Genomic DNA, 27,025 nt, shown 5'->3' with positions numbered 1-27,025 from the left:
TACCTTCAAATGAAGGAAACAACCTTTACACTTTTTTACGTACTGCCTCTTATAACAACGTCATCCTGATTAATGGAAAAATTAATTCTACAAAAGACTTTTTTTCCCCTCAATATGAAGACTACAAAATATTTGCTTTACCCACTGGCAGGACTTTGAAATTCTCCAGAATATTTAGATGTGTCTGCCTACGAAAGTTTATAAATGCCAATCCAGCACTGTACCAGGAATTCCAAACAGAACTGGAAATTAGAATAATTCAACCAAATCACCCCCCATACGAATATTATATTACAATTCTGCATAAACACAGATCAGCATGTTTCGTTTCTTTTAAAAGATTCTTCATGACCTGCAGAATACAGCTTATGCTTATTTCCCTATTACTTTTTTTTTTCCCTTCCTTTTCCTTAATGCCATTTCCTCATTTACATTTAAAACACTATCTGATCTGTTCTATTGACATTTTTCTGCCCCTTGGGCTTTTCCAGCCTCGGTTCTATCCTCACCCAGAGAGATCCCTCCCCCATGCCTCTAAAAGAGTTTTTGTTTGTTTGATTGATTTCCATTTTGTTCTTTTTCAGCTACAGGTAAGCATCCTCCCATAAAGGGAGAACAGAAAGAAAGCAGAATGAGAGTAACAGCGGCAGTTATCATGACATTTGCAAGCTAAAATTTTAAGTAGGAACTTCAACAGCTACTCTTTTTGATAGAAAAATGTCATGCTGTCTTCATATTTGATAATATTTGACATACTTGATAATATGGCTACTACAAACATAGCCTCGTGCCACAAACAACCAGAAACTGCAGAGAAAGCAACACTGCACAGTTTGATGAATTCAACATAATACAAAAAATGGTAGGGTCCTAGTAGCAGCTGCAATGGTAAGAAACGTTTAGAAAACAAAGCAACCCAGTAACCTAAAAATACATCTGCTAAAATAAGTAAAAATCTGTGCAATGAGATTCTAACCTTTCAAATTTCAGATTGATTGCCCAGGGACCACAGTAGAAAACTAAACTCAGATGCAGGGAAGTATTAGCTTGGAAAAGCCTCAGCTTTCCAAAACTCAAAATTATTAAAAAGCAATACATCTGTTCATCATTCTATGATTTAACTGTTTTCTGCTCTATGGGAATAAACAGCAGGATACAATAGTTTGCAACATCCGTTTACTTTTTTTTTTTTTTTTTTTAACTTTTTAAACTAATGTAAGAAAATATTCTCACAGAAAAAAAAATAGATGAAAACAAAGAAATGCCATGACAAATCCTGAGACAAATTATCCCACATCATTGCTAGTCTATGAAAACTGGTTGGAATAATAAACATACTGGAGTATTCAGTGACAGCATACAAATCAAAAGTATTTGTAAATTATTAAGTTGTGCATGTTTTTAAATGACAAAACATGCCATGGGTTTACTTTTAAAATCTCTCACTGCTTGTTATCAAAGTTAAAAGATCATTTGCATACGAATACACATACTGTAAACATGAAATTCTCATTAAGGAAAGATGGGTTTACAGTAATTTGATCTTTTACAAAAAGCTATTGGTAACTAAATCTCTCAGTGTCTAACTTTCTAGAAAATTAAACCAATGTTTCCACTCTCAAAGTTGAAACACTACCGCTTTAGGAAATAGCCCTGTTTATTTGTTAATCAGAAATACAATCGAGTGGCATATTTCCATTTGCTCGTCGGCTGACAGTTTCAGCTTCATTATATTTTACAAGAAAACAGCAGACTTGCAGAGGTCCTGTAAATTCTTTCATATCGCAACTGAAGTTTAATTACAGCGGTGAAGAAAAGCAGCGGTGATGCAAAATAAGATCAGCCCAATTGCCCTTATCTGATGATAGGATCTCTCTTCCTGTTTGGCTTGCAGCAGTGAGGACTTCTTGTTTTGTTTCTTTTTCATTTCTTTTTTTTTCTGGTCAGGCTGCCTCTCTGAAGACTGACTGAAGCAAGAAGTTAACGTGTCCTTATAATTCCAGCTCGAGAATGATCCTCATACCAATATAGCCAAGGTTCAATCGGTAGGTCGGGGAATGATACTAATGTGAAGAAAATTATCTGGATAGCTCATATGTTCGCTTAGCCACTGTACTGGTGTTTCCAGCATCGGCTCAATTCCATGAATCATGATTTGGGTCTTCTTCTCTCCATCTAATTCAAAGAAAAAGAGAAACCACTAGTATACCACTCAAAATGCACAGAAATATTAAACATTTACCTATACTTAATTTACAGTAGATTGAGTTGGTGTTACAGAGTTCAACCTTAAACAGGACAAAAAGCAGGAAATATCGGTATGGAGAAAGCTGAGATTTGTATAATCTAAAACAGAAACTTTGCGTTTAAATAATTCCAAGAAAAAGTTGGGTAAAAATGAAACTTAACGAAAGCACCTCTCTTCTTCATTAGTTGTAAGTTTTTTCCTATGGCGATTGCAGCTTGGTGTCAACACAGTTCAGGCATACCCATCTCTCCCAGACAGAAGCCAAATTTTATGCAGCCCATACTTAAGATATTAGGCTTCTTAAAACTTACCAGGTAAGCTGTATTTTTAATACTTTACATGCTTTCTGCTGAAAAAGCCGGACTACATGTACTATGTCATACACATAACATATGTAATATTCCTGAAGAAATTTTGTTTACTAGGAATAATTTACTAAAGTCTCTAGCAATACTACAGAGAGTTACTCAGAAGACTGAGTTGGCACCAGCTTTTTCTCACTTAGTTTCATCTCTCGGAAAAGCTATGTTGGTAAATGATTCCCAGTATGACAAGAATATATTCTAAGAATATTTCAATTCTTTTTATTTATATTTGTCCCGGAGGATGCAAGTACTTTGATCCTTTGGTTCAAATGATGGGAACCAGCTAAAGCAGCTGACACAACTGTCACAAAATGTGAACTGAAAAAAAAATAAATTAAAATTTATTTCAGAGTCATGATATGAGAAGAGCATTTAGAATATGCTCCAAATAATGGCTGGGGGGGGGGGGGGGGGGGGGGAGAAAAGAAAAGCAGTGACCTTTTTCTGTTTTTATACCATACTCTGGCATTCTCACATGGACCTACCACAGTCAGTGCTCAGAAATATCACTGCCTTCTCTAACTGGCATTTTATCCCCCTGCCATCTACAGGACAGAACAAAGCACTGTGCTGCCCACGAGTTGCATGGCAAAGCAGAACCTACAAAGTAGAAGCACCATTACTTGCTCTGTCATTCAGCTCCCCCAGTAATAGAGCAATTCCTATTTTGTAACAGAGGTAAAATCTTATTTGTGTTTGGTAGCCAAAATCATTTGACAGCTGCCTGAAAAAGTATTTGTATTTTAACTGGCTACCGATGCCAGCACAGCCTACATTATTCTAGGAACAATCATCCCTGAATACACTGTTGGCTTTATACCAGTAATAATTTCTACTGCAGAAGCTGACAGTTGTGTGCCTAAAATACAGCATTATACATTATTTATAGGCTACCTACATATAGTATCATATTCGGTACAAATTCTTGATTAAATATAGAAAGGTTGATTCTCTAGATGGCACAGTTATATATGTTATCATGCTAAATTAAGCATAAACAATTGCTGGCTTCTGGTTTTATTGTGGACAGGACAGAAATCACAGCACATCATGTAAAATAAACATCTGGCATTTCCAACCAAACCAGGTATTTATTGGGCTGAAAAAACTACCAAGCAGGAGTTTAAATGCCAAAAGGAAAGATCTCAGTAAGCAAGTTTTTATGCTGAGAAGCTGGCAACATCCAAATATTATCAATATAAAGTAATTGCCAAAATATATATATTTAACACTTTCAAAATAAAATCAAATTTTGGTTCTCCATAAGTTGGCCACAAAGTTGATAACAGGTATTTGCATTTCATAACATCAGTTAATTGCCAGAAAGAACTAATTTGCATACAGAGATGGCAGAAAAAATGGTATTAGTTTCCAGATTTCTTTTACAGCGACTTTGCCATTGTAAAATGGGGGAAAAACCTGCTGAGCTCTGGAGAAAACTTTAACAAGAGTTAAATTATAATCACAGGGCATAGAATTTCGTGTTACATGCCAATATAAGGGATGCATTACTGCAAAATTTGATCATACAACTTATATTAAAACAATTTAAATGTTACTCTGCATATTTTTAAAAACAATTATATTTTTCCACTTCCTCCAGATCTGAATCCTGTCCTTAAATACAACTTGTAGTTATTCATACAACTCTTTCATCTGTAAATTTAGTAAGAATGCTCTTATTAATGGGCTGAATGATGGAAACATTAAGAGTATGGTCAAGACAGTCCTCAATTTTCTTCCTTTTCAACAGTGAATCATTTGCAATCACTCTGCACATAGACATTATCTGGTCAATTTAGTACCTCTAAAGTTTCACCAAAAAATGGCTTCTCTACTACTTTCAAAGATGCACTATAATCTAATGCCAGGCTTTTTACAAATTAAAAGAAGATTAAGAGAAAACAAAAGATTAATTTGAAACTATTCTGCTCATGACAAATGCATATTGGCTATTACAAGTCCTTGTTAACTACTCCACGTGTATGAACAGTTTAACCTTAGTCTAGATTGTGTTGGCCACTTATACGTACCTGACTGTTTTCAGCAAAAACTTGCACGACAATGGATTAAAAACTTTATAATTTGACTATCTTTTTCTTGCTACCGTACAAAAAGCTTACGAACTCTTTCCTTGACTACTTTTACTATGTAACAGAATATTTTTGGATCCTTGTGTATGTGTGCGCTAACTTGATGCCTCTTGCTTTAAAATGAAACGCAGATCATCTGGTGCCCCCGTACACTTTTCCCTACCTTGCTGTCCCTTTCTCATACAAATCTTTCATTCTGTTCCTCAGCAAACTGAGAAAGTCTGAGGTCAATGAAGAATTTATGGTGTAATTAGAGTCTACATCTCTGCATTACCGTTGCTTGTGCCTTAGTATTATCTCTGAGAAAGCATCACTTCTTAATTCTCTTTTCCCCTTGAGGCTTGGCTAAAGAGATCTTATCTACCAATTCTGTATTCATTGTAGCCTTCTTCCACAAAATCTATTGTTTTTACTTCAGCATCTCCCCTCCTTGGACCATAAACTCTCACTTAAGTTGCATTTACCAAACTTTCTTCAACTTCCACATTGTGAATAACTTCCCCATTTTGAGTCACAACTGGAGAGCTTCTCCCATTGACGGCTCCTCCACCTTACATGTATGTAACAAAAAAAAAATAATAAAAATGCTAATGGCAAATACACTTTAAAAATTGCTGAAAAATACTCATTTTCTCAATGGCCGCCTGCCTAATTAGCACTGACCATTACCAGTCTGATCTGGGTTCTGGTGGACTTGTTAGCTTCTCATGAAAGCTTCATCCACCTGGTTTGTATCTGCAACAGATCTGCATCATATTTTTATTTCCATTACTGTTTGTAGGCTTTTAGGAGTTGCAGATCGCTTTGTATGCATCTTGACATACAAAGGACTGTCCTCTGCTTCCCTACCTCATATACAAGTTGCTAAACACAAAATATATTTAAATGAGTGGCATAAGATTTAAACGACTTAATTACATAGAAGATTAATGCCATGCCATCGGACCAGGCCTATAAAAATTAGAGCTAATAGCTTCGCTCATCTGTATTGCATGGGATTCAGACCTGGTAGGATCATAACTGTCAGTACTCATTTCACAATATGCTGTAATGTAATAGAAGAAAAAACAGAATTGTCTTAAAAGAAGTGAATTAAAATCTTCTAGTCATCCCCCTGACTTTTCTCTTTTTATGTCAAGATAGAACTGGGTTACGTGTTAGGTATCAAATGACCTACAGATGGTTTCTTTTATCTTGTTGCAAATTAAGGAAGAAGATGAAGTGAAAATATCAGAAAAATGAAAGCACGGCAATAAATATTTCATAGTAAATTTTACAGTGTGTGTACACAGTAACTATTTACTTTTAGATCAGAATGTTTTTTAGATTACTGAACTGATGTACATGGGATAAATGTTTTAGCATTTATAGAAAAGCTTCAAGACAAATTAAGTCACATTCTATCAGAGTGACTGTCAAAGGAGTAAGTGATTTTCCTTGGCTTTCCTTGTGAAAATTCATGAATTCAGAAGCCACTATGAGCCCCTGAAAGTCACCAGTGGCCAACGATAAGCAGAGATTGTAAGGCTTGTTGGTAAAACTTTGCCATGTTCCATCTGCAGAAGGCACACAGGCACCTAACTGTGGTTACCTGCTGTGTACCAACATGTGCTTGGGACATTTCAGATCACTTAATTTAGATGCCCTAACTCAAGTGTTGCAACACAAAGTAGGTACCTGACCAAGGCTAATAAAGCATGCCATGCCAGAAGTTTTCCAACTCTGTACAGAACACAGAGAAATTGGCAGCTGAGATACAATGGAGAGAAATAGACGTCTGCCTAAGCACTCCTGATCAGGAAACCACCCTGATCCAGCCAAAGAAAGCACTGGTACAGGACTCTTGCAGATAGGCATCTGCTGGAAGGAAACAGGAGATGGTGGCTGTTGCATTTCAAAAGAGTTCTTGAGAGAGGATTGAAGCACTCCTCCATCCTGAGGAAGCTTTAAGTCCCCTCTCTCTTCTTTAATGCAATATTCGCTCTCACAGATCACGAGCTTCCTCTAAAAACCTTTCGGGTTCAATAACGATGGGGAGAGGGAAGAAGGGAGACAAAAAAGAATAGAAAATATGCAATCTTCAGAGAAGGTAGGAAGATGTGTAATGTCATGGTAACAAACAGAGGGTAAGGTTTTCTATTTCCTTTAACCACATAAATTATCACTTGCGAACTAAAACACTCAAAATTAGAACACGAGAATTAGCTTATTCAGCATCAATTCAGATTGTCATATATACCCCTGATGCAATCTAAATACACTTTTTCTACTGAATCATCTTTCTATTTAGAAAGGAAGAAATAAAGACGATGAAGGAAAGAAAAAAAAGATTGCTTCCAAGATTGAAGTGCCCAGGAACAGAATGGTGAGAAGGCACTATTTCTGCAAAGGTGCGCATTTCAGCCTTTTTTCCACCCATATTAACACCATAACGCCTATCAATGCTGCAGCTAGAAACTCCCTTTCACCTACACAAAATTCCTTAAAATTCCACTTAAAATTCCTTAATGGCATGAAACATCTCTGTTTGGACTTGTGGCCTCTTAGCAAGCACCTGTCAGGGCAATTTATCTGGCTTAAATTCTTTCACTGATAGACATTACAAGATATTCTGGATTTAGCAAGAATTTCCCTGGAGTACTTCAGTTAGAACCCTCTGTGTGCAAGGACCTCTGTATAGCACATCTCAGAACCTGCCTGCAGTCATCAAAATGGACAACGCAGAACCCCCACCTTCTTATTCAGGGCTGCACCATTTTCTAAATTGGCTTTAGAAGCCCAAAAAGAGAAAACAGTACCCTGTACTAAAAACTAGAAATTGAAATAATGGGCTTCTTGAATAATACTTAGCCACAGGAATACATTGGACAGGGATACTGAGAAGTATAGGGACTAAGAATAAACAAAGAAAATGTCACGTAGTAGCAGCCCTAGAAATAATGTAACAGAATTAGTTTCCATCATTTTCTGCTGTGAAATGGGCATAAACATTTGCTTGTTTATCTTCAAAACACATCATAGGTTCTGGATTAGATGATACTAAAGGTATTCCCACTGATGGGTTATACCACACAGTAGAAAAACTCATCTTGTGTTTGTGTTACAAGAAGCAGAGTTCTCCTTTTGTGGCTGTGCTATGGCACTTTCCTTTTCACCTCTCCTGCTCCTCAGATCCCCAGGCAGCAGTGCAGACCTTTAGGTGCAGGTATCTTGGGCAGCCAGAACACTCCTTGACCATCTGTGCTCGAAGCTGGTGCCTCAGACATCTCAGAATCTGAAGAGACAGACTGACATCTTCATGGGGAAAGACTTTAATCTCTTTAGCATCTCTTAGGAAATTATTTACAGACAGAAAACCTTCAGTAGTTTGTTTCACACACAGCGGCAACTACTAAATCCATCACTGACAGATATTACTGACTATTTTTAAAACCTAAAGCTGAAACTGAAGGTAAGTCCCTGGCAGGCAAAGGTGAAAATTTCCTTCTGACCGCTAGATGTTTGGTTTAGCACAAAGGACTGCACATGAAACTGTACACAATGATTTCCAAAAGACTACACTGTTCAGCAAGCAAATAAATCCAAAGCTTCTATGTTTTAATCTGCACTCCCATGTGGTAAGAAAGAACTAGAGTGGTTGAAGTCATCCCTCCCCTCTCTACAAGATGGTTACTTTAGGATATGCAGAGAAGAGGCAGCCCCAGACAGGCCTTGCGGTCTGAAGACCTGAAGTACTCCAGGGGCTTGTGCACCAGAAGTAGAATATAAATAAACAAGCATTTGATAATTGTGCTTTACTTTGTGTGGTTTTAAGTAGGTAGCACCTCTTTAAAAACAAAACAAAACAAAAAAAAAAAACACACCCAAAACTGCAATACTGGCAGCAAGGGTTCAATTTGATACCGGGACCTTTCAACTATTAGCACTGAAACTAATGAACAGCATTTAGCTCCTCAACAATAACCTGTTGAAAACATAAAATAATTCCAACAGCTGAAATTTGAAGTGCCAATGATTAGATACCATTTACAGGAAAGCAATTGCTTTCATTGCATGTGCTACAAAAATCACATATGCTCATTAAAATATCTGTAAACTTAAAAAATAATCTGAGTATTTATTAACATTTTCTCATTACTTTTAATTACAGTTACTTTAGCCAGATATTGTGTCTTTTTTTCCTTTATAGCAGACTATTTCTTTGCTCAGCCAGCAAACCTAGATATGGAATGAATTCAACCCGTCTATAAATCAACTATTCATGCTTTGCTTTTCCTAAGTACCTTTTAAAAATAAATTAGTAGTTAAAACCTTATTTCAACTTTGTCCAATTATAAACTCTAATCATTTTGGAACACTTCTGCAATCCATTTCTAACAAGTGCAGGTGTAAGAGCAACCGAAGTACAGAAATATGGTGAGATGTTCAGACTGCACAGCAGCAATGACCTCAAACGTCTCAAATACAGAAACTTGTTTTAAACAAATCTTACCTTCTCAACTAACAGATACTCAATACCTATGCAATTTTATGGGGTGAAGACAAAAAAAAGTTGAGGTTGGTCTCAGGGCCAAACAATCATTGCTCTTTTGAATGAGCTCAGCACAAGTACTTCAGGCAGGGAACACTAAAGGTTTCTTCAGTGATACGAAATATTTAAGCAGCGATAACTTTAAGGTCTAAAGTCACTATGCACATTCTGTTGAGCAGGGGTTTTTACTTTTAGGATTGTTTAACTAGGAATACATTTTTTTAATCAATAAAATCTTTTCATCAATTTTCAGGAGCTTCACTCTAGTCTATTTCAACCATCACATCAAAGGCTCTTCTTACTTCCCGGCGAATGACTTTAATGCAGAAAGGACCCTGCTATTCACAGTAGTAGGTACCATTGCCATAAGTGACTCACTCCCACAGCAATCTCAACATACTTTCCACTTTGCCTTAATCATGCATAAGCTAACAAAACCCTTATTCCCTTCCCTTCTCCTGATTTTGGGGGGTAATTATCAGTTTAAACAGAAATACAGATGATATGTTGGGTCACAACTGCCAAGATATGCTTTTCAGTATACTCTGACCAAGAATGAGAAAACGCAAAAAAATCTGAGAAGCCACCTCTAAAATAGCCTAGCCACAACAAAAGGTTCCTTCTGACCTCAAAAATGTAGAGGTTGATGTGTGACACGATGGCACAGCACTTGTCATTCCTGCTAACAAATCCTGCCAGCACTGGGGAAAGCCACTGATGCTGATTCAGGTGAAGAACTCACACACAAAACACATGTTCAACACATTGGTCAGAACAAGTCTTCTTCCTCAAAATTACTACGTATCAGGAATAAACGTTTTTCCAAACACAAGAAGTATTTTGGAGAAGAACTTCAGTTCCTGGATGTAATCCAACTGCCTAGTATGAGTATAGATTAACAGCCGGGTAGATCTTGTTAACCGGCAGCAACCTCTCTCTCATTTTAACCATTGGTAGTAATGTGAGTTCAATTGCTCAAATTGAAGGTCACAGTCTTCCTAAATACATTCACAGCTGTGGATATTTTACACAAATATACCAGACTGCTTTTAACTATGGCAAGTTCCTGGCCTCGAGGACAATTAATGGTAAATAAAATCCAATACTGTGTATTATATTTAAAAAAAAATAATCTCTTTTTAAAGGAACATTAAATTTTAATGGACTTGAACAACCCCATGCAGATAATTTCTAACTCATTATTTTTATTTTGTTCTGCTCCAATATAAACAGTTCAATATCAATCTCTCTCCACCAAGGATTGTTTTGTCATTCACATCATCTGGCTCAATATCAACCTTCATGCCTTGATCTTACCAGAACTCCCCATAAGAGCTACAGCATCTTAGGTCCAGTTCTATCCTTTTGGACTATGTTAACTTCAAAGAAGGCTGTTTTGCTTACTACCTGACTATAAAAGAGTAACTGTGCAAAACATCTTAAGTATTCCTCCACTGTGACACTGCCATGAAGTCCACAATCACTGTTTAAAACCTTTAAAGCTCTAAATCAGTGTTATTTCTTTACATAGTTTCTTTACATAGTTTCAACACAGGCCAGTTAGTTTATCTCTACATGATCTTCTTGGGGCATAAACATCTCCTGTTAGAGCTTAGACATTTTTAAGTCAAAGAAGAGGAAATAGTTTCCTTGTCACCATTATTTAGTATGATCACATTCTCTGGATTATATTCTAGCAGTCCTAGCTTTCTCTATCTAAAATGAAATTAATTGAATATATAACATCATCATCTACATTAAGTATCATCAAATACTCTGAACAAACCAAATATTGGGCATCACCCCTATTTATCATTTTCTTCATGCAATTTTTCCTCTCAATTTCCTGCCATCTTCTACCTCAAGTCAAACCCCAGGTTAGATAGCCACAGTTCTGAAACATAACGATGTGGATTAAGTTAGTCACCCCACACAAATGTTTATCATGCTTTAGAGCAGTTATGAAACAATTTTAGAAGCAGTTATAAAGCAATTATTTGAAGCATAACACGAGTTATGCTTCAAATATCATAGCAGCCACATAGTATGCAAACATTTTTCTATTCCATTAAAACAGAATTAGAGAATAAATTATCCTCAAATACCAGTAAGTTCAAGTTGCACGTGCAGACTTTTTTTTTTTTTTTTTTAAAGTATTCTCCATGCAGTCCAAAACAGTAACAATAATACCATGTAAGTCAGTCAAGGGGATCTTTCATTCTATAGAAGTCCATGCAGTGGAATGGAAAAGCAGTTAGAGTATGGAATTGAAAACTTAACTTTAATAAAAATAATAATTAAAAAAATCTTGTGTATATCATAGAAGCTTTTAATAGGGTTGTTGCAAGTAATTCCAAGCTAATCTATGACAACCCAAAAACGGTTCTCTTGAACCACTAACATGTTAGCATATAAAAAGTTTTAGAAGACCTTACAGTGACTGAGCCTGAGATGCTTCTCAAACACCTAAGCCTCAGGAAGGTTTTTTATAAAAAAAACTCAGGAGGTATTTTATAAGCAAACCACTGGAAAATATTCTTACGTCTTATATTCTTCCTAAGAATGAATCCCAGCCTCAGCATCCACGCCTCAGCCTTAATACACTCAAGTTCAAAACTGCAACTTGATTTTTTTTTTCCTGCAATATGCTTAAGTTTGGCTATGCAGATGTGAACAAAGAAGCAAAGTTCAACCTAAATTGTGTTACCGTCCATTTACTGTACAAAACATTTCTATATACAGGGAACAAACAAGGTGTACATTAAGAGACAAGCATTTGAATGCATGACAAATTGAGCCCAAGTCATCCATAATGTTTCCCACTGCTGAGAGAAAGCCAAACCACTTTTAGGAGTTGTGCAGCTTTTTAAACTGCAGACACATTGACTTATGAGTTAACCCTTACATGTACCATGCCCTTAATTGAGTTTGAGGTTTCCCTTCCCTCTAAACTTTCTACAGCTGACCTTCAGAAATTAAAGCTAGTTCCGTACACAGATGGGGAGCTAAATGTAACCAAGATGGTTCTTGAAAAATGGAAATGGCTGATAAAGATTTTTTTTCTCTTTAAAGATTGCTACAAATCAATTTGCTGTAAAAAGACTTCTTGTTGCTAATAGTTCATGAGGATTTTTATAATGTCATTGTTTTCAATCATATGGTTTTCCCAAACAATTAACTACTAAATTCTCTATACAATCACATTATATATTCCCTATGCATATGCACATGCATATACTTTTAAAGGTTTTTAATGGCATTCTTGAACTTTCAACCTCTATGTTACTACAAGTTACTATAATTCACATCATGCCTGCAAATATTCTTCAATTCTAGTGATCGTCCATCTTTTATAATGAACTTTTCGGTTACTCAAATGATAAACTATTCCTAGCAAGACAAAGCAAAGGATTGCTGTTGCTGTAAAATAACAGTCAATACAAAAAAGTCCCAGCAAGTTCACTTGTTTTCATCAAGGCACAATGATAATTGTTAGTTTCTCTGACCAGTTTAATAAATCAACCTCAGAAGTGGACGTTCAGACATAATTATAGTTTAAAAACATTTGCCTGAGAAGTGATAGGAGATACACACAGATCAGAGATCTAATGGTTGCTATTTTATGTTTTGCACCTTTCACTATTTAACTGGAGAAAAATAAACTGTTTTTGCCTTTTTAATGCTACTTCTAGCAATATTATTATGACGTTTAACAAAGTAAACTTCACAGGCAGAGTAAACATGAAAATGTAGATGAGCTTTCATCCAATTAACCCAGAAGTATGGACAATTTTGTTCCATGTCTGACAAATTCTTCAACCTCTGCTAAGCTGATCAGTAAAAACCCAGCTAATTGAATCCATCGATGTGAAAAACCACAGGCTCAAGTCTGTACTGCATACATCAAGCTGAAGGATTTCTGCTTCAGCCATGGCGGTAATAGTCAGTGGGGTCAGGTCAAAGAGGGTTAAAGTGAGTCAGGATATAGCCAAAGGAATACATCAAACACTGATTTTAAAAGGGCAATTAATCTTAGACAGAAATGCTTCCTGGGGAATGAGATCTCAATCTTAAGAGCACACTACATGATGTAGCAGTAAAAATGTACATATACAAGCTTACAGAGCTTTCATCCTGTGATCACAAACAGAAGGGGAGTGCTGTTTATCAGAGAAATACAAACCCTTGCTAAAATACTTACATTAGCTTCTTCCGGGCCCTTACTCATTGAAAAATAAATTCTTTAATGAGCAGGCAATATAGTTTGCACACATGAAATATCTTTTTCTGTACATATACTGTAAGTTCTTTTGAACAGATAGTAGATTAAGGTATTTAGAGATTGCTACCACAATACAATTAAAGAATTTAGTCTTGAAAAATTTAGGAAGAGTTGATAAAAACTAATGGAATACCTGCAGGGCTCTTTACACTGAACAGTAACTTTTTAAGTAAAGTCACAAAATAGCTACCTATTTTTAATGAAAATTCATCCCTAATAGATCATTTTAATTTTTCTATAACTGAATACCAGAAAAGTTAGCTTCACAGATGATAGATTGTCATATTCTCTTCCTTTCTAGAGAGAGTTTGTCCGGTAACCACACAAAACTTTGGCTTTGATACAAGAACAAGCTTTACCTTTATTTTCTTACAAATATTCTCCAAATCACAAATAAGATGGAAAATACAATTTATCCATTGAATGTAAAGTTACCAACATCGCTGATTAAAATGAGCTATTCAAGAGGGGGGCAACCACTATTAACAAGTGCTGCTGAATCCTCATAGAAGACAGTAAGACAGAGTAAATACAGTGTTTATTAGTGGATTACTTAGGTTACATTATTGGTAAGGCTACAACTGTTCTCATTTTTTTGTAGGTCTTTTAGTTTTGCAGGTTCTCTTGTCTTCAGCCCCTTAAGATGTTTATCTCCTGTGAAAATTGGGTCATACATATATGCACAAAGGCAGAATACAAAAAGACCGCAAAAGGGAATCAAGGAAGACAGGAATAATTGTATTCAGCCCCTCATCATAAGGCTACAATACACAGATCTAACTTAAAGGAATAGATGTACCTCATGAAGTGGACCAGCACACATTCTCTCAACGTTAGGGCAAGTGTTCAGAGAACAGCTCATGCCTCATCAGCTAAGGAAGGACAGCAGGAAGGACACAAGGAGTACAGCGATAGGAAAAGGGGGAATGGCTTTATGCTAAAAGAGGGAAGATTTCAATTTGAAATTAAGAAGAAATTCTTCCCTCAGAGGGTGATGAGGCACCAGCACAGGTTGCCCAGAAAGGTTGTGGATGCCCTGACAGTGTCCAAGGCCAGGCTGGATGGGGCTTTGGGCAACCTGGTCTGGTGGAAGGTGTCCCTGCACATGACAGAGGGGCTGGAAATAGATGGTAAGGTCCTTTCCAACCCAACCCATTCCATTATCTATATAGCTTACTAAGAGTAGGTGCCAGGCTGCTAAACCATGAACACTGATATGTTTTTTTTTTTCCTGGGAGAGAATTAACTGGCCTAGAGCACAATCATGACAAAGAACTGCTAACAGTCATACAGCACAAGCACCACATGTTCTAGCCCCCTTTTGTTTACTAGAATAAATAAGATTTCAACACCCCAATGACAAAATCCTGTTGTCACTGTAGTATCCTGGTTGAGAACTTCATGTTGTAAACCTTCAGAGGCTGCCTACTACCTTCTAAAAGCTCTGGTAGACTCACTGAAGTCTTCAGTTACATTTTCACCAGTTGTAACTGGTTGTGCACTAAAGGCAGCATGCATTACACATCAAATCAACCTTACCAGGATTATGCCCCTACTGAAAAAGAGTAATTTTGAACATTTTCACATTTTCTATGAAGTTTACTGTAATAAAAATAATACACAAACTCATAAGCATATATACACATGTACTTTGTGTACTTTAGTTGTTGCTAACATGCTTGTTTCTGAAAGCAAGAAAACATGAGAAGCTATGAGAAAGCTTTATTTTCCTCTGTGAAGTTTTTGATGCCTTAGTCTCTCATACCAAGTGAACTGTGAACTTGCTCTGTGATCTCTTTTGGGTAAGACAGACTGATTTAGATTAGGATTCAAAAAAAATCCAGTTCTTAACTCTGCTACTGACCTCTGTGACCAGGCGCAAGCCACATCCCCTCTCTGTGCCTCTAATTTCTCCTTCCTTTTTGTCTCTTCACTCATCTTTTGTCTAAGTGATAAATTCTGTGGGAACACACTGAAATGTCCATACAGTGCATAAAGAACCTGAGGGCTCCTCCTAAAACACAAAAAATATTCCTTTTAAAAATGGAAATGCACGACAACCAAAACATTTTGTCAAGATACTTTTGATTCCAGCAGATTTCCTACTAGAACCCAAATGTGTGGCAGGTTACAGACAAAAAAATTGCCTCGTTTCTAGTCATTTTCCTAATCCCAACTGCCTAGATTTTGAGATCCATAGCTATTCCACCAGGAATTTGGAGGTAGGACCTCCAAGCTTCCAGAAAGCGTAGCCCTAACGCAGCCCTCAAAGCAGGCTGCTCTGCAGTGATACCACCACTCTTCTGCAGAGAATTCCAGCAGTGCTAGCTTGTAGCTTCCAAAGAGAATAAACTCAATTTTGAAAAAAAATTATTCTGCTCTGCTGAGGATTTTACTTTCTCCATTTCATACTACTACTGTTAATAATAGACTTATAAAACTTTGTTGTGCCTGAATAAAGTCATTGGCTTTCTGACAAATTTAAAGAGAATAGTCTGGAGTCTGATACTAATAAAACTTATTGGGTGGCCGACAGAATAAATTTAGCTGAAGCTTAACAAATTTCCAGAGGCTGGTCCGAGAAACGGAATTATTTCCCTATTTGCTGTACCTCTTCCTGCATTCTACTCTTTTGAATGTGCATGCAAGTGCATGCCCAGAAACCACTTCTAAGTCACACTGAACAAGCATATTATTCTTGAGATATTAGAAAAGTTGCTAGATGGAAGAGGAAAGACTAGGAAAGGGGCCGAGGACACGCAAGTTACCAAGCAGATAATCCTTGTATGGTTGATTGAGGTAAAGTTGGATCCAACCTTAAAACAAAATTATCCTGTTTTTGCAGCAAAGTTTTTGCTGCTTCATGCAAAAGATCACAACCAGCTCCAGGCCCCCCACTTTATTTTGAGGGCAAGAACATCCTGAAGACAGAAGCCCTCCCCAAATATAAGAAGCCACATAAAGAGCAGAGCTGCCACAGCGCTAACCCTTAAATTATTTGCACCTTTATACGTAGTCATGACTAATAGCTATTAGCTCTATAACCTCAAGCCAACCTCAGGGCTTCCATCCCCTTTGAATCGAAAAGGCCTACTAAATCAAAAGTATGCAATTTTAACACAGAAGAAAGCCACAAATCTTTCCGCTTGAACTTTAAAAAAAAAACACAACAACCGGGCCTGATAGGTATGGGGAGGTTGTGAGGAAGGGGGGTAAAAAAATAAATTAAAAATCGAAACAAAAGAGGAAATCAGACAGTTGAAAGGCAGATACAGATGGATAATCTAAACTGATGGCCTGGCTGGGGAAAGAAAACAGGAACAAGCAGTGATTCTAGACCAACAAGGAGATAGATATGGTGACCTCTAACATGGAGAGCACCATTTTCCACCATTTTCAAGGATGCTTGGAGGTGGATTGGTTTAAATAGCAGTCTGTAGTTCAGCTCTGACCTAATGACTCTCACAGTAGAAAAGACAGTGGACTGGAAGCTGCTGGCGAGACAAAAATGGATTAGCAGTAATAAGATTGGGAGCTTCTAAACACCTTTCAGTATGTCTGCACACTACAAGGCCTCTAAGCCTCCACAATACTGTCTTACCCACATGGGGAAAAAGTGTAGCCATTAAACTGCCTAAGACTGAGCAGGACTAGTTATATTTCTATATTTAGGTGGCCTGGAAAAGTACCTCAACACCGCCACCTCAATAGCACTGCAAAGCAGAAACCAGGCTGCAAAGAGCACAAGCACCCAGCCTTATTAGCTAGACACGTGGAGCAAAAACTTCTTACGTCGGTTCCCAAGAAGCAGCCAGGATCAGGATGCTGCTGTATTGCTCTCCTTGCTTTGCAGCTCCCATGGTCCTGCTAATTCTGACCTCAGATGCTTATTTCACTTCAAATGAAAGGCATTCACACTGCATCTGTTTAACTCCTCTATTACACTGTTTGTCACTTGCTTCAAAATTAAGAGCCCACACGGCAAATCTAATCGCAATTCAATTTTCTGTTTGGCTAATTTACTGGAAGTCGGTGCTTAGAAAACTGGGGGGAGAGCAAAAACAATTAATATGTAGTCTCTCATACAAAACGCATTAAAAAAAGCTGAGAGTTAATTGGAAACAGTCGATCACTAATTTTACAATATCATTCAGTACAGCAAGTCTTAAGAGAAAAATCCTGGAAGTCTTTTTGATCCTTGTTTTATTTCTGAAGGAACTAATGACACTGCTGTAGAAAGAGGTCAGTTCACACAGCTTTTCTGAATGAACAACAATGCTGTGAAAACTGGGATTGATTGATAGCCTACTGTTTGCGTCATTATGTCCAAATGTTTACCATTTGGGTCTTCAAGGAAGCATGAGACAAAAATCAAAACAACCCTTACGAAGACTTCAACAACACTGGCAAATTAAAATTGTATCCAGAATTGTTTAGACATGATAGTAATGGAAGAAAACAGTTTCCTTCTGCATTATACAATTTTTTATCTTCACATCATGTACGATGTCTAAAGTTTCTGGTGGGGAAGAGGAAAGAGTCTTTCCCTCCCCCAGATTCATTCTGTTTGCTATCATTTTAACCCTTTGCATACTCAAGGCATTCTATTAAATGCTGTCTCCTCTTGCAGTTGTCTTGTAGTTAAGATCATACCCTTCCCCTAAGAAGATGAGACAACTTTTAACTTAACCCTTGGGAATAGTTTTATAGGAACCTTGTAAACACGTACTTTTTTTTTTTGGTTGCTAAGAGTTATTCACATGCTTCTTTTTGTTTGTTTTTTCCTCAAATTTGATAAACCTTGTAGTACAAAACTCACGCCACTATTTCTGAAAACAAGGGTCCCTTAATCAGCAGCTGGAACACCTATCACCAGGTGCAAAACAAAAAACAAATAGGTAACAATTATATTTATCCATTATAAATGACATTGACACTGTAAACATGGTAGCCTAATCTACCTAACCTCAGTAAAACAGCGGTAAATTAAGGAAAAAGAAAGACAGTAGGGAGAAATAGCCATGGTTCAATCTCCCTTCAGACACAGAACTAGTTTTTTTTTTTTTTTAAATACCCATAAGTAAAATGTTCCAGCATATCAACTGCATGATCTTATGCCATATTTGTAGGCAATAATATGGTCTTTAACATCATCTCTTCCTTTCCTGTATACGAACTATAACTAACCAGTCTAAGAGATCCCAGGCAATATAAAGCTTCATCTCAGCCTCCATAACATACCAAGTTTTGTTACGAACAGTAGTAACATGAAAAAAAGAAAAAAGAAAGACTGCCTTTCTAGAACTGAAATTGCTGCTGACAGCTCCAGTTAACTTCACAAGGACTGTCCAATTAATACAACCACTTTTGTCTGTGCAGGTGGCATCCAGAAGTACAGGAAAAGAAATGAGAAAAATTTACAAGCTGTGGCATGACTAATCAAAATAATCTGATTCTAACCCTGGAGTTTTCATGAATACCCATTCCAAGTGAGCATTCATGAAAACCAAGCTGAACTAGAAAAGACATCTGTTATGGGCTTAGATTCAGAAAGACATGGTACACAGTCAAGAGAAGTAAAACTAGGAAGTTTTTGACTGCTGTCTGGAAAGGATCTTCGTGAAATTTTTGGATTATGAAATAGTGGAAGAAAGGAGGACACTGGAGTATTTTGTTCCGGACTACCCTATGTAGCTAGGACATTTGATTTCTTGGAAGAAGCTGAAAAAAAACAAACAAGAAATCTGAACTGGGAAATAGAAGAATTCAGATAGACAGTCCCTAAGTAAACGTTTCAGGTTTTCATATCCAATAGCACAGAAAATTTTTGGAAAACTTTTAGAAACTGAAGCATAGATAATCAAACACCGCAGGACAAAAGGATGGAAACCAAGAAGAAAGAAACAAAGCAAAACTGACAGTAACTAACTACTTCACTGAAATATCTTGATCTATTTTCACTACATGAACAACTAGGTAGAAACAAAGGCAAAACCAGAACCAAAGCATCCCCCACACTAGTAAGAGACTATCACGACTGAGAACTAAACACAAACTGTTTCATATGCTCAAGTTGCAGAAATTATGAATGTTTACCTCAAAAGTCTTTGTAATGAAATTAAATTGCTTACCTTCTGGTAAGATTTCCTAGTAAGTTCTAGGGAGTCAGGAATCAGTAGCGCAGGAAGAGCAACTTAGCACTTTTAAATATTTACCTAGACAACCAAAGACCTCCCCAGGTTTGATCTCAATTGAACTGAGCCTTTAGATGAATTTAAGTAAGCAATATTTATGAAATTCAGTAACAATGCAATGTAATGATACAGAGCACAGAGTACCCATAGCAAAATTTCAGACTGAAGTGTCTTTCTTTTATGACCTGGCAACATCACCGATAAACTACAGCTTCTAATTACAATAGCTAAAAACCAGAAAATGAAATGTCTTAGATATATTACAGTAAGCTGCAATGGGGAGGAAGAAGAGATTAGCTAATTAGTCTGGGGGATGGGAACCTTAATGTCAGTATTTCTTAAACATGACAAGTAGGACTTCACTGCTTCCCAAACTTGTTGTCAACACAGGAGGATCAGAATGACAAAGAAAAAGAGAAAAATTTGAACTAACCAGGATGCATCAATATTAACGGCAAGGTGATCAATCAACATTTTTGTATAAGCAAGGAGCTAAACAGCTGGCAACAGCAGAAGAGACCTTCCTTAGTCAGTTAGCAGCTGTCAGACAGCCACCAAAGAACATGGACATTAAAAACTCAAACTGAAACTTGGGGATGGTCTCAGGCAAGATGTTTTCGGAAGCAACAGCGCATTAACGCTATTGTACAGATGCATGAGTGAGAAGTGATGAACCATTCTGATAACCCACGTTTAATACAAATGCTGACTAGAACAGAATAGAAGGTGGCTCTAAAAAAATAACTTACTGGAAGAGGGCTAGTGTGTGGTCTGACACTATGTCAATCTCAGTGTAAGAACAGGATGCCAGTCCCAAACTTTCTTCTACCTGATGACTTTGTCTTACTGTTTCTGCTGCCCCACAACTGCAACTGCTGCCTGTGAACCAGCTAAATATGCACCAGGGAAAAAGAAAGACTACTCAACTAATAGAAAATAACTGATTTAACATATTTGCTATCTACATACTCAGGTAGAAGAATAGAAAGTATTGTTAGATCAGTTCTAACCTAGTTTTCAGGAGAAAGGAATGTCCTCCTACTGCTGTACTGTGAGGTTAGAGAAGCATCTTCTCTGAAGGTCTTCTCCACATTGTATTATTTTTAAAGACATCTACTACCTTGACTGGTAGCAATTATTTTTCTAGAGGTAAGAGGTATTCTTCAAAGCAGTCTCCTAACATCACCCACCCTGCTTCCTAGCTATTCAGTGTTCTTTTCTCAGCAGCAGAGCTCTGTGGGATGCAGCCTGCTATGAAATAATTGGACAGCTTTCACAAACGAGCATAAGCCATAGAGAAAAATAAGTTTTTTTTTTCTATTTTCAACAGAGTGGAAAATATTCATATTCGTTAAATTGCCAAATTTTAAGTTTTCACACCATACTGTTAGGACACTTCATCTTCAGGATACCATATGACTTACTTGCTCACGATATAATTTTGTCTTATTCAACTTACCTATATAGCTTCTATGAAAATTAGTCAGCTGACGTAAAATGTGTCATCTTTAATGTAATAAATTGCATTATATTTGCCTCAAGATCTGGATTGAAGGAAGTGACTTGATTATACCTTCAGAAAAAAAAATTATGACTGAAAGATAATTAATCTCCTGGAAGATGTAAATATGTTTTGGAGTCTCAAGTTGAAAGTTAAAACAAATCCATCTATACTTGAATCAGGATGCTCAGATGAGAAAAATAATAAAAAAAAAAACAACACACCAGGGTCAAGCTATTTTACCTGTCCTCCACCAGACAGAGATAAAATGAATAGGATTTTTTCATTGACCTCAAAAACGTGCATATCTAACCTCATCACATTCAGAGAAACTGCAGGTAACTACAGTCAACTTAAGGTCATTTCAGAAAGTTTTAATTAACACACTGGCTTCTTGGTGCTTGTTCTATTGCAAAGTACTGCTTTTCTTCCCACTTTCTCAGCATTTCTAGTAATGCGTAAATTGCTTGATAGTGTTTTGACAAATGGGTTGCAAACTGCTGTGCACTCCATGACAGAGATTAAGCTATTTAGCAACCCAGAGAGGTGTGCACCATACAGCATTAATTAAGTGGGGTAATATACACATAATTGAATAAAGGACCAGCTTGAGGAGAAACAGGGAAGTATGGGTTGCGGATAATAACTGCTCAAGTTTTTTTTTTTTTATTTTTTAGACAACTTCAATATACAATAAAAGCCTTGAATAAATAGTTTCATAAGCTAATTTAAATAAAATGCAGTATTTAAACAATTACCCACAGCCTGTAACAGTCCAAAGCAATACTGACACGGTATTTTACAAGGAACATTTTCACTATGAGTGTTTTAATGTCACCATGCAACCTGTCCTACTCCTGACAACGTCCTTAACATAATGTTTTCAACAGTTGCTAATCAATGTATATATTAAATCCACATACAAATAAATACGTTATTTTCATTGAAATATTTTTTCTCAGCACAGTTGAAAGGGAGACTTAATTACATCCATGTTTCCTAAAGCAAAGACATATAGACACCATGGGTGGTTCTTGAAACCATTCCCTTCCTCTTCTTGTGGTGGTCCTTAAGTATCTGGCAGCAGGAACAGCTCACATACATGGCTACAAACGCTGAGTCTGAAAATCATATATTCTCTGTGTTCCCACGGCACAAAGCTCAGTTACGGATGTCACCATAGACAGGCCATCACCACAATTACCATCAAGCTTCCAGTTGAATGAGAAGTCATTGGAAAAGACAAAACCATAGAGGAAAAAGGGAGAAAAAAGTACAACAGATGGAGGAAAATGGAAAGAAACAAAAGCTCACACAGATTGTGCTGCAGTGACAAGAAGATGCAGCTTATGTCACTGATGCACTGATTTACTAACAAAGGGGAGTTTAAAAAAAAGACTCAAAAATTATCCAAATTATTTTGAAAATAAGAGCGAGAAAGGTTGAAAAATTGCTCCACCAACACCTACTGTCTTCAAGACTATCTTTGATTAGATATTACTGTATTTTCTTTGTTCACAAAAATCAGGTAGATTCTGAACTTTGATAATTCTGAATAAAGTCTGAAGATCCTAATGTGGAAAAAAGTTTGCCATCATTTTTTAACATACACTTAACAGTGTATGTTATTTTATCAAATTATTGTAAATGCCTCAACCGGAATAAATTGAAATTATAAGTACAGACAAAACATGTGTACAAGATCAATAATTAGAAAATATCAAAATATGTCCAAGGACGTTTAAATTGTCAATTTAAACAATCTTGAACAGAGGCTATTTTTATTTCAGAAACTTTCAGGAAGATTTTCTTGTGGCAAGAGATGGTATTATCTTTTTATAGATGACATATTAGACCAAAAAAGACAGAAGCATACTTTTTTTTTTTTTTTTTTGGAGGAAGAGCAGAAAAGTGATGAGAAGCCTGGAACTTGACTGCAGAGATTGCCTGGCATTTGTACAGTCAAAGCCCCAGAGCTCTCACTGATTCCAAGTACAAATGATCAAGCTGTTCAGTAGCACTCAAGTTATTCACTACTTTCTTGGTACTCCCATCTGTAAAATGGGTGGTTTCATAACTCTGCTTGCCTAGCATCACATAAGAATGAATTCATTAGGGGAGAACTGAATCCAACTCCCAAGGGCAGTATTCAGCTGCCTTAATCATAATGCTTCCTGAAGTACATTAATGCCCCATCCATCATTGCAACTATCAGGAAAATGATTTTTCACTGCACAGCGTAGACAGTAAGATGTGCCTAGCCTGTTCAGGAAGACAAAATTCTCACAAAAAAAAAATAGGTGAGGTGCTAGAGAATAATTACAAATTGTATAATGATCAGTGGGCACGTATACAGAAATTAAGATTGGACAGGCAGTCCACAATATTGACAACTCCCAAATTTCAAGGATTCAACTTCAAATGTAGTTACATTCATTTGAAGGAAAACACCTGTGCATAGCAACCCTGGTTTCCAAAAATGCTTGCAAAATAAATTCTCATATATCCATGAAGCAGTCAGAAGCCACTCAGCCCTACAATCTCCTCTGCATTTTGAGCTGATGGGGCATGTATTGACAGATGTAGCTTGTTAACCTCTCAGTGTATCAGAGGGGAAATGAGTTGACTGAGTGGAATTCATGGAGACTGCAGCAGCACACACATGCTGAGGTTCAGCAGCCTCAGGAGTCTGTTCCACCTGCTGGAAAAGGGAGAATTTCATCCAAGTTATGGGCACTAACATTTCTTCAGGCAAAATGCAAAAGTGACACTATGCAGTCTGGTGAGTTAGTGGTTTGAGTGTTTTTTTCTTTCTCTTTAATAGCTCAGTGCTGTAGTACAGCATGACCATTTAAGAAGGTACACATCACATAAGAATAGTGAATGAGATGAGTAGATTAAGCCAAAAGAACAATCAAAGCTCTTTCTCATATTCTGAGAATGGAAAGACACTAATGGTGACTGGCATATCAGGAGAGAATCCTTAGAAACTGAGGAGATACTGCATGAAGGCAAGCACTATGAATATTTTTAGCAGAATGAATTTTAAGATGAGAAGACTGAACAGGACATACTAAAAGAACTGTGCCGAGCTAAGTCTAAAGGGTGTAAGAGAACAGCAAGAAGCAAGAGTAAGGCCAAGGCTAAAAAAGCCTTAAAGGAATATGTAAGATTTACATCAGTGAGGATGAATGTCATTCTGGGAGTAGCACTGGGAGAGTCATTGGAGACTGTGTATTACTGGAACACAGTAACAGTTGAAGAAAGTTGTAGAGATGATTATCAGAAATCAGAGGAGCCAGATCAGACTGAACCAAGGTGCATGTAGGGAAAGGAAGCTGCTGACTAGACAGAAACCATCACTCAGATGAGTTGTCCTTTTCTGTTCTTTCCCTTTTTTGACCTCATCTTCTACCTTTTCTCAGTGGGCTAAAATAAGCAGATTGCTGATTATCTCTTAGGTCCTCTCCCTCATTTATTGGCCAAGTTGAATCTCCAGTGAGCAGCGCATAATGGACTGAAGCAGTCAAGCATAAACCAGTGCTGCTCTTCACACCTTTTGTGCACTGACCTTCCCTGTGCATGTTCCTCAGCAGTAAGAATCACATGCACCATCACTAAGTTGTCACAGGCATCCAGCTTTTCAGGTAATTTTCCATAACTGATCCTTTCTCTATCATCCCTCAATTTTGCCATAGTTCCGCAGTTCAACATCTGACTGCCTATGCACCCTTATCTTCTCATCTGGCCAGCACAGGACACTCTTCTTAGCTTTGAATTCAACTTGGTTCTCCAAACAGGTCTCTGGGCCACCTGAATCACGTCACCAGCAAGGCCTCCAGACCCATTCTTTCACAGACTCCTTATTCCATCTCAGTACACGATCCTCTTGAAATGTGCTTCTTTTCCTCCCTCATCCTTTTATCATCTCATATCCCACTTACTCTGTCCAGGTGTTCACAGTTATTATGTCATGTTCTGGCTTTTGCCCCAATCTCTTTCATCCTACCACATTGTTTATAGTTGCCCTCCCCACCACAGTTAATGACTCCCAGATCTGTCATTTTTTCCCAGACTACTTGTTTAGTCAGTCTGCCTCTCCCTCCACAGGCTCCTTGTATCAGTCTATCTCTGTACAGTATTCACGTTACTTTCTGCACTTAGCTCAGACAACTTTCCTTCTGCTACCTCCTAGGCAGGAACACTCGGAGTGTGAGAGGAACAATCAAATGCAACACCACAAGGCTGTGCTGCAGGAAAAGTTCTGCTGAATCCCAGATAGCTCACGCCTGTGTGAAGAATCAAAAGTTACTAAACACTTCAGTTTGCACATTACACAGTAGAATCTTAAGGATCAAAGTAAGCCAAAACTAAGCAGATTTATACAGAAACAGGTACATTCCAATACAAATTTCAAATCCCCCCTCTTAAGTGTAGGAATTGTATCTGTTTTAGTTTCTTTTCTACCAAGTAATCATCAGTTTTTGCTCCCGCTGAGTAAACAGTACAGTTTTTATTTTATCCTGTAACAAAAATGAAACATAGCAAATTTCTATCCTGACATTAAAGGTTGGTGCATTTGTCAACTGCAAAAAAGGCCTACTAATGGGAAGCATCATGTAACTGGTACTCTTATAAAGTCACATTACACTTATTCTTTGAATGAAGTCAGCAATTAACACTCAGCGATGCCGTTTCTATGCTGTAAATTATACATTCCCCCCCTGAAGGTTTAGCAAATCCACATAAAACTATTAATTATAACCTGGAATAATTTCCGTACACATGCTTATTGAGTTTCTTTCATTTAATTTGTGTTCTTGACTGTCTTCCAAATCAACATGCATTGTCTCTTACCCATATATTTAAATTCACCTTGTGTGTTTTCACTAGTGTTTGTAGGATTCTGAAACGTGAGTACTTAAAGATGGTTAAACTTGCCTGTGCCAGCATTCAAGTATCTACTTGTATCTCGCTTTATCATTTGGACAGTTAGTTGAAAGTATTACCTAAAAATAATGCTCTAAAATTGTTGTTTCAGAAAAAAAGGGACACATGGCTAGCAACATTCCACATTTTTCTTACCTTTTGTTATTTTTGGAAATTGTTTCCACGTGTTAACAAGTATTAAGCAGGAGTTAAACATACTTTGATGTTCTAATAGATTTCTGAGGTCACCACATTTCTTAAAGAAATCCATGACAACTATTTGACCTTGAAATATGCTTGCATACAACATTTCATAGATTTTTACAGTGATTTCAAATTTAGTGCTGTACTGTGAAAAGGTGCTGATACTACACCAATAAATTCTGTACCACAATCTTCTCTATAGTACCATACATTTCTCAAAAAGAATTGTGATTTACTGACTGAAAATTCACCCATTTATAGAGACTGGTAAGACACGACAGCAAGAACAAGATGGAAAATGCTTTATATGAAACAATTTAGATGACAGTTTACAGAGTACATTGCTTCCAAATTTATCCCACCTAAAAACATGAATCAGTGATCCAACAACTGTAATCTCTGAGGCTAATATAAAACCCTCATAGCAATGTTTATCTGAATAAGTGCTGATCAACAAATGCTATTCTATGAAATGGTATGATGCTATGATGAAATGATTTGCATCTTGGTACACAATACTTCTCAGTAACCACACATAAATCTCTTTTCTAGTACATTTTTAAAGGTCAGACCTCAACGGGAAAAAAGTTTTCTCAAAATATCTTCAATTTAAACTCATTTTAGAGTTAGCCTTATGAAAAGTTCATGCAACATAAAATTAAACAAAACTTAAAATAA

At 37.0% G+C, this 27,025-nt stretch overlaps 1 protein-coding gene across 5 annotated transcripts in view; it reads right to left on the bottom strand.

Moving 5' to 3' along the window:
* Positions 1-1,159: 1,159 nt before the first annotated feature.
* ATG5 (autophagy related 5) overlaps positions 1,160-27,025 on the bottom strand; it is a 77,555-nt gene continuing 51,689 nt past the window's right edge. For 4 of the 5 annotated variants that reach the window (XM_027454761.3, XM_027454762.3, XM_013106466.5 and 1 more), the window contains one exon: positions 1,160-2,175. In XM_027454761.3, the coding sequence (XP_027310562.2) occupies positions 2,039-2,175 (137 nt within the window). In that variant the 3' untranslated portion in view covers positions 1,160-2,038. Of the gene's footprint in view, positions 2,176-15,383; positions 15,534-27,025 lie in introns of all 5 variants that reach the window. The other variant, XR_005264366.2, reaches the window with a different exon arrangement.

The sequence above is a fragment of the Anas platyrhynchos genome, chromosome 3 (genome assembly GCF_047663525.1).
Source record: "Anas platyrhynchos isolate ZD024472 breed Pekin duck chromosome 3, IASCAAS_PekinDuck_T2T, whole genome shotgun sequence".
Lineage (NCBI taxonomy): Eukaryota > Metazoa > Chordata > Aves > Anseriformes > Anatidae > Anas > Anas platyrhynchos.
This window is presented reverse-complemented; position numbering and strand designations above follow the sequence as displayed.